The sequence below is a fragment of the Phocoena sinus genome, chromosome 2 (genome assembly GCF_008692025.1).
Source record: "Phocoena sinus isolate mPhoSin1 chromosome 2, mPhoSin1.pri, whole genome shotgun sequence".
NCBI lineage: Eukaryota > Metazoa > Chordata > Mammalia > Artiodactyla > Phocoenidae > Phocoena > Phocoena sinus.
Window position 1 is genome coordinate 7,092,790 of NC_045764.1, and position 9,436 is coordinate 7,102,225.

At 38.3% G+C, this 9,436-nt stretch overlaps 1 protein-coding gene across 1 annotated transcript in view; it reads left to right on the forward strand.

The window, feature by feature from the left end:
* Window positions 1-8,626, forward strand: part of NMT2 (N-myristoyltransferase 2) — a 56,746-nt gene extending 48,120 nt beyond the window's left edge. Inside the window, exons 10-12 of the mRNA XM_032622285.1 lie at window positions 3,855-4,022; window positions 6,198-6,335; window positions 6,521-8,626. Of these exons, the coding sequence (XP_032478176.1) occupies window positions 3,855-4,022; window positions 6,198-6,335; window positions 6,521-6,541 (327 nt within the window). The 3' untranslated portion in view covers window positions 6,542-8,626. The remainder of the gene's footprint in view (window positions 1-3,854; window positions 4,023-6,197; window positions 6,336-6,520) is intronic.
* Window positions 8,627-9,436: the final 810 nt, after the last annotated feature.

The window sequence follows — 9,436 nt, forward strand, 5'->3', positions numbered from 1 at the left end:
CATGGAAGCTCCTTACTGATTTGAGAAAATTCCCAACTTGTTGAGAGTTCTTATTATAAATGGGTGTTGGATTTTGTCCAGTGCTTTTTCTGCTTCAATTCATACAATCATGATTTTTCTTCTTCAGTCTGTTCATTTATTGATTTTCAAATGTTTGACCACCCTTGCATACCTAGAAAAATTATCCACTTGGTTATGGTATATAATTTTTATACATTATTGGATTTGGAGTGCTGATATTTTGTTGAGTATTTGCTGAGTTCATGAGAGATACTGGTCTGCAGTTTCTTTTTTTGTACTGTCTTTGTTTGGTTTTGGTATCAAGATACTACTGGCCTCATAAGATGAGTTGGGAAGTATGACCTCCTCTTCTGTTTTCTAGAAGAAATTATATAGAATTGGTATTAATTCCTTAAATGTTTGCTAGAATTCTCCAGTTGAAACCATCTGACCTTAGAGAATTCTTTTGTGTTGGAATAATGAATTCACTTTCTTTTATGATTATAGGACTGTTCATCTTGTTTGAGTTTTAATACAGTTTAGAAGAATTGGTCTGCTTCTTCTAAATTGTCAAATTTGTAAGAATAAAGTTGTTCATAGTATTCCCTTTTAATGGCTACAAAATCTGTAGTCATAGCCCTTATTTAATTCTGGTAGTTCTGTCAGTTAATGAGAGGGGTGTGGAAGTCCCCAACTATAACTGTGGATTTGTCTTTTTCCCCTTCAGTTCTGTCAGTTTTTCTTGATGTCTCTGGAGGGTCTTGTTTGGTACTTATACATATTGGACCTGCATGAGTTTCTAGTGGATTGATCATTTTATCATCATGTAATACCCCTCTTTGTCTTCAGTAGTTCTCTTTGCTCTGAAGTCTACTTCCTTGTATATTAATACAGGCAGACCTCGTTGTATTGCACGTTGCTTTATTGTACTAAGCAGATACTGCATTTTTTACAAATCGAAAGTTTGTGGTAACCCTGTGTCCAGCAAGTCTGTTGGTGTCATTTTTTCCAACAGCGTTTTCTCACTTTGTTTCTCTGTGTCACATTTTGGTATTTCAAACTTTTTCATTATGGTTAGATTTGTTATGGTGATCTTTGATGTTACTACTTCTACTCGCTGAAAGTTCAAATGACGGTTAGCATTTTTTAGCAATAAAGTGTTTTTAAATTAAGGTATGTACATTGTTTTCTAGGCATAATGCTATTGCATACTTAACAGACTACAATATAGTGTGAACAAAAGTTTCATATAAACTGGGAAAACAAAAAAATTCATGTGACACGCTTTATTGCAATATTCGCTTTATTGAGGGGTCTGGAACCAAACCCACAGTATCTCTGAGGTATATGTGTATAGCCACTCCTTTTTTAAAATTCATGTTTGTATGGTATATCTGTTTCAGTCCTTTTACTTTCAACCCATCTCTGTCATTGAATTTGAAGTGAATTTCTTGTAAACAGTATATATTTGGGCCATGTTTCCTTATCCACTCTGCCAGAATCTTTTGATTGGTGTTTTTTGGCCATTTACATTTGATGATTATTGATATATTAGAGCTTAAGTCTTCTATATTATAATACATGTTTTCTGTTTGTTACTTCTGGTTTCCGTCCCTCTGTTTCTGTTTCCTTGCCTTCCTGTTCCTTGAACATTTTTGGATGTCTTGATTTATTTATAGTGCATTTGGGTATATCTGTGTAGGTCTCATGATGGTTGCTCTGGGTATTACAATATACAGATGTGACTTATCACAGTCTTCTGGTATCCATGTTGTACCACTTCAAGTGACTTTACTTCTCTTTACTTTTTCATCATTTTTTTTCACATCTTTATTAGAGTAAAATTGCTTTACCATATTGTGTTAGTTTCTACTGTACAGTCTCATTATTTAAATATCACTGTCTTGAGTATCAGATGGTGTCATAATTTTTGTTTCAATCATCGAGTCATTTATAAAACTCATGAGAAGAAGCATAGCTCAAAGTATGTACCCAGATTTCTCTTCCTTCTTCCTTCCTTCCTTTCTGATGCTCCATGATGCTTTCTTTTTTTTTTTTTTTCTCTTTTTTTAATGCGGTACGCGGGCCTCTCACTGTTGTGGTCTCTCCCGTTGCGGAGCACAGGCTCCGGATGCGCAGGCTCAGCGGCCATGGCTCACGGGCCCAGCCGCTCCACCGCATGTGGGATCTTCCCGGGCCGGGACACGAACCCGTGTCCCCTGCATCGGCAGGCAGACTCTCAACCACTGTGCCACCAGGGAAGCCCATGATGCTTTCTTTTATGATTTCCTTTCTATTTGAAGAATGTACTTCGTCCAGTCTTAAAGGTATGTCTGCTAGCAACAAATTCTTTTAGTTTTCATTTGTCTGAGAATGTGCTTATTTCCCCTTCTTTCCTGAAGAAAGTTTCGCCAGATACAGAATTCATGGTGGATGGTTCTTTTCTTTCAGCTCTTGTGCCACTTGCTTCTGGCCTCTGTGGTTTCAGGTGAGCAGTCTGCTGTCATTTGAATTAGTATTTACCCATAGGTAATGTGTTGTTTCTCTGTGGCTACTTTCAAGATCTTTCTCTGTCTTTAGTTTTTGGAAATTTCATTATGATGTGTCTTGGTGTGGACTTCTTTGGGTTTATCCTGTTAGAATTCACATGGCTTCTTGAATCTACTATGTCCGTTTTGCCAAATTTGGGAAGTTTTCAGCCATTGTCTCTTTCAGCCCCATATTTTCTTCTTTCCCTCTGGGACTCCAATGATATGAATGGTGAATCTTGTTACTGCCCCACAGATCCCTGAGGCTTAATTCTTTTTTTTTTTTTTTTTTCACTCTGTTTTCTCTCTGTTGTTTCAGATTGGGTAAATTCAAGTTCAGTGATTCTATCCTCTGTCATCTCCACTCTACTATTGAGCTCATCCAGTGATTTTTTTTTTCCTCTAATTTCTGCTGTGGTGTTTTTCAAGTTGAAAATCCTTAATAAAGCTGAAAACTTAGGTCTTTAACCCATCTCTCACTTTTGCTTAACATCTTTAATTTCATAATGTCTGAAAAAAAGGTTTAATGAATCAGAAGCACTCAAAAACCAGATAATACATCCTCTGGAATTTTCTGCTAAAACAAATATTAGCAATGGCATATGTGGTCTAGCCTCCACAGCTGTATACTTCAAATACATCATGGTTTGAATTATATGCAGACTTGCATAGGTCACTGCAGGTAATAGAAACAATGCAAACAATATTGGCTAATTTCTTGTATTGAAAGTGTACCTGTGATGACAAAACAAACACCATCTTTCACATCCCTTTTTATTTTTGATAGCTTCAGATTTTCTCAGTTATTCACACACATATATTTTGGTGCAGTACCAGTGCCTTTTTACAAGCTTCTAAAAAAACAGCTTCCAAATCCTATCCAACTTCACTTTAAGCTGATACAATTCCTGCCTTGTGCCAAGAAGATTATTATACAGTATCCTTTAGTTGGAAAAGGTAGCCTTCTAATCCTTGGTGCTCTTATTCCTGCAAAAACAATGAATTTACTTTTATCACTGTCCCATAAGTCTAGAGAGACGCATTAGTCAACCAGAGAGCGTTCCTTTTAGAACATTCTACTTCTTAAGAACTTGATGCCAGTTGCTGACGAGCCCTTAGGCTGAGGCACAGCTCCACGCTCTTCCTTGGCCTCTGCCCAGCATATGGTAAGCGGCTCCACATCAGACTTGGAGAGCGGAGCATGAGCTGTTGCTTTTCATTCTAACGGAAAGCTGTGGTGCAAGTCAGAGATCAAGATGTGAGCTGAGATGCCTGGATGAAACTTGTTCAAGGAGATGTTTACCTGACATTGCCTTTGTTCTTTAGAACTCCAGTGGTAAACTAACTGACTTCCTGAGCTTCTACACGCTCCCCTCCACAGTCATGCATCACCCCGCCCACAAGAGCCTCAAAGCCGCCTACTCCTTCTACAATATCCACACAGAGACGCCGCTGCTGGACCTCATGAACGACGCGCTCATCATCGCCAAGCTGGTACGCAACTCACTCCTTGTCATCCCGTGTGTGTCTCAAATATGTATATTGGAGTATATAAAACATCTTGTATTTTCTTCCACATGGTGGGGGGATTTGTTTGAGATACTTCTTACTGTTGACAGTCAAAGGAAGAATTTTGATGAGGTTTTTTTTTTTAATTTAATGGCTATTTTCATCATTAATTCTGTTGTAACTTAACCAAGAAGACATTTTGTACAAATTAGAAACTTGTAACCCTTATATAAAGATACACGAAATTCATAATATAAGGAATATAATAAAACTAATGTGATCCCGTGATACAGGCATACCTTGGAGATATTGTGGGTTTGGTTCCAGATGCTTCCAGATCACTGCAGTAAAGAAAGCGTCGCAATAAAGCGAGAGCCACACGAGTGTTTCGGTTCCCAGTGCATATAAAAGTTATCTTTACACTATAGTGTAGTCTGTTAAGTGTGCACTAGCATATTTAAACAATATACAGACCTTAATTTAAAATACTTTATTGCTAAAAAAAATGCTAACCATCATCTGAGCCTTCAGCGAGTTGTAGTCATATCAGAGATCACAGATCACCATAACAAATACAATAATGAAAAAGTTTGAAATATTACAAGAATTACCAAAATGGAACACAGAGACACGAAGTGAGCAAATGCTATTGGAAAAATGACTCTGATAGACTTGCTCGATGCAGCGTTGCCATAGACCTTCAATTTGTAAAAAACCCAGAATCTGTGAAACTCAATAAAACAAGGTCTGTCTGTATGGGGAAAATATGAGTGTGTTGCAGTGAATAATTGGCAACAGTAGGTTTTTTGATTCAAATAAATAGTCTCTGAATTTTAAAATTAAAGAAATTTAATTTTAACTATTAGAATTATTATTATTAAAAGGATTTAAAATGAAAAGAATTAAATTCAAAATGTTCCTTACTATATTTGCATTATTTTTCTATTTCCTCAGTGTGGTAGTAAGGATAATTGTTAAATTCTTGCTATAAATAAACATTTTTCTTTAAAAAGAAATTGAAATCAGCTGACGGGGACATTTTGATGTAATTGCTGAGTGAGAAGATAAATATTGTTCACGAGAAATTGGGAGCAACCCTTCAAAAGTGTCTTCCTTGTAGTCTTGTATTTGATCATTGGAAACATTTTTTTTAATCTATTATAAGTGGATCCCCAAATCAGCATTCTCGTTTGCTTCTTTGATCTTGTAGCTCATTTTCAACTACCTCCCCAAAGCGGCCAGTAATAAGTTATTTAAGGTAAAACCCCTGAGAAATAGAAATGTAGGTGCTCCATCTATATCACATTTTGCATAGTATTATCTAAGCTTTTTTTTAAATTCTGTTTTTACTATTGAAATGTTACTAAATTTTATTTCCCATTATCAGCCCAAGACAGATACACGATTTAAAGTCTTTACAGCTTTGATTTCTTGGCGTAGGTTCAGGTAAGTCAGAACGTAGAAAGGCCAGTAACTAACAGTTCTGGTGATAGAGCCATCTAGGCAGCTGTTTGCTTCAAAAACAGGGACAAGGGCTTCCCTGGTGGCGCAGTGGTTGAGAGTCCGCCTGCCGATGCGGGGGACACGGGTTCGTGCCCGGGTCCGGGAAGATCCCACATGCCATGGAGCAGCTGTGCCCGTGAACCATGGCTGCTGAGCCTGCGCGTCCAGAGCCTGTGCTCCACGATGGGAGAGGCCACAACAGTGAGAGGCCCGCATACCGCAAAAAAAAAAAAAAAAAAAGAGTAGCCCCCACTTGACCCAACTAGAGTAAAGCCTGCACACAGCAATGAAGACCCAACGCAGCCAAAAATAAAATAAATAAATAAAATAAATTTAAAAAAAAAAAAACAGGGACAAAATATTTCCTGAAATTTTAATAGATTCTTTTTTGTCAGCCATCAGACTGCACTTCTCGATTCAGCATTTCTGGATAATCTTGCTGACTCCATCAGATTCACTGCTTGCTAGTTTAATAAGACAGTTTTGAACTGAATTCCTAACCCATACTATATATTGCAGACATTAAACCTTATTATAAATGCATTATCAATTCAAGCTATTAGTAGAGGAATGAAATGTTATACTGTAATACATAATATACAAAACACTCTAATCCTTTGAAACTTTAAAATTAAAAAATTTTTTTTACATTGACAGAAAGGATTTGATGTATTCAATGCGCTAGATTTGATGGAAAATAAGACATTCTTGGAAAAACTCAAGTTTGGCATAGGCGATGGCAATTTACAGTATTACTTGTACAACTGGAGGTGTCCAGGGACAGAGTCCGAAAAGGTAAGTGAAGTTGATAAACCTTTGTAAACTTGATAAATTTACCTAGAAAATCCCATATTTGTTTCTCTTCGGATTGTTGAGAGTTTTTTTCTTTAGTAGCTTTTTAAAAATATAGATCTATTGTACTACATTATAATTTTTCTTGCTCACTTGTTTTTGCTATTCCATTTCTTTCCTCCCTTTAGGTTGGACTCGTATTACAGTAGATGGATATTTCTATTTCTAGAACTCTGATGTCATCATTTGTTAATATCCTAGTTAATGATTCCTGGAACTGCCATTCCAAAGAATAAAAGCACAACCTAAGTGACATCGAAGTGTCAGTAGCAGAAAAGATGGAAAAACATCGATTGGTGACCAATAGAACACATTTCTAGCTAGAATGTTAACATTCATCCTTTTTTTCGCTGTTGACCCATTTTTAGGAGGGATGGAAGGAGGATACAAAGAGCACATTCCTCTCATTTTCAACCTTCTGACTGTCTCTCAATGAAGAGAAGGTATTTGTCCCTCTCTAGAAAAATGGACCGCTTTTCTATGGATTCAACAGAAATCACGGAATCGTGTAGGAAAATCTTTGCCGTTGTGTGGAGATGAACTGCTGCCTTTCTGTTTGTTAAGTGAGGGTCTGTGGGTCCATGTAGCAGAATGAGGGAGCCGCTTGGAAAGGGTTTACTTATGTCGCTGCACATGATCTCATCGGGAACACCTATGGAGCCAGCATTTCTGTAACGCAGTGATGAGCGGTAGGTGTTAAAGTGAAGAGTGAGATAAAAATATACTGGTTGACTATTTCTCTAGAAGCAAAGTTGCCAAATCAATAAACACACAAATGGGTGCTTTGATCTTCAGCAGGTTCGTGGATTGGTTCCAAAGCAAGGTTTGGGGCAAACATTGTGTTCTCTGAAGAGCACACAACCCTGACAAACTAGACTGTTCTGCTCCTGCAGAGACTCTCTTCTTCTCAGCAACAGCCAGGATACGCGAGGAAAAGAAAAATCAAAGCCCTCAAGTCAGAAGACATGCCCAGTGGAGTTTATGAGTGCCATCAGGACACTGATAATTTGAATGTTTTTATTACTTATGCAGAATTGCACATATTTCTCTATCCTTACTCTTATTTATCATGAAAGCTGTCGTGCTCTAGGAAGATGTCTTATTTGTAAATAAGTCTTGTGGTTTTGTTACTGATGGTGTTTTTATCTAGGATTTGAAAATCCAAGTTTCTCGGTGTACATAGATAATGTATATATCACCAATAGCCCAAGGGGAAAAAGATGCTGGACAAGGCCACCTAAAACGGCCTCGACTCAAATACCACAAAGTAGATACTTCTTCCTGCCTTTATGTACCAGTGCCTAGGCCGTTCAGTCCAGAAAAATCTAATTACCTTCGACAGCAGCATGCCCTTCCTTCATGTTATAAGTAGTCAAAGGACACAATCATACCTTATAAAAACCAGGCAGGAGCTAGCACACTGTGGCCCATGAGCTAAACTCAGCACATCACCTGTTTTTGTACAGCCCACGAGCTAAGAATGGTGTTTACATTTTTGAATGGTTGAGGAGGAAAAAAAAAAAGTTTTGTGACACATAAAAATTACAGGAAATTCAGATTTCAGCATCCATAAAGTTTTATGGGAACAAGTCCTCATTCATTCATGTGTTGCCTGTACGTGGCAGGCAGGGTTGAGTTGTTCTGACAGAGACTGTGGACCCAAAGGCCTAAACCTGGCCCTTTAGGGAAAAAGTTCTATTGCCTCTGATTTCCTCTAAAAATCAGAAAGCCTCTTTCTGCAGCTTCCCGTCATCCTGAAGGCCACCCCACAGCTGTGGCACCCTGGAACCTCCACTAGGGGGCATGCGTGGGCTCCGAAGTTGTCCTTAATTTAGGACACCACAGTTTTCCTTCTCGAAGACGCAAGGGAAGACTTCTCCTATAGGATGATTCAAACTCAATTGCGTTACCTTTTTTTTCCTAACGTGAGGAGGATGCCTGCAGAAGCAAAAGTGAACCAATTCACTGAAACACCAGAATTAAGTAAACAAGATTTTTAACATAACCCAGAGTCGAGGGTCCAGTTGGGAATTACGTTCTGCTCATTTTTATGGCACAGTCTTAACATGAAGTAGGTTTTCGAATAATTGCAGGACTGTCCCTCAGAAATTGTGTCACGGGCTCACCCCATGACAAAACTGTGGCATTGTTCCTCTATTCACTTACATAATTGCAGTTAATAGAGTTCATGTTCTTTTACTCAGTAATTTTTAAATACAGTAATTTATAAATTATTAGCACATTTGCCGCTTTATAACGCCTCTTTATAATTTACGCATGTTACCAATGAGCATTTTAAAGTAGAAAATCAGTACAGCTGCTTGTGTTTATAAAGTAGCCGTTAGAACTAAATTTCAGTGCAATACACAGTGTCTTACAGATTCAAAACACCCACACCACCCCGTGTCCTTTGTCAGTAATGGAAATGCTCTGGACCATGACGTACCCTTGCCCACACACCCCACCATTTTTTGGTGAAGATGGCATTCAGTAAATTTAAACGGAGGGGGCATAATCCACAGATCAACCAGAATTTAGGCTGAAAATAAACTTTGGCAAGCCAGTACCTTCCCCGTAAATTACAGAAAGCACCTTTTCCAAACACATGCTGTAAACAGCGGATGCTTTAACACAGAGCACCGATCCTGTTCCATATACTAACACGAGTGACCCCTGTCATGGCAGACCCACCTCTGAGCATCCAAGCTCCTCCGCTTATTTTTTTCTTCTCTTCCTGCTTTATTTCACCTAATTACCATCGTACTTTGGATACATGCTAAAGTCCCAAGGAGGTAAGTTAACCGTGTAAAGGAGTGAATTCTTACCTAGTCAGAATACCTTATCTGGCAATTTTGATAAATGTTTAGCCTTTCTCCCAAGCCCACGCTTAGGCCTGCCTACAAAGAAAGGCAAACTGACAGTAAGAAATAATAATGTATTGTTTCTGAGGACAGCGTATTGCTTGGCATTTACCATCTTTCCTTTACAACTGATGGTGCACCTGCCATCCAGTTTCATCTCCCCCGCCAACTAGAACCGTGTCT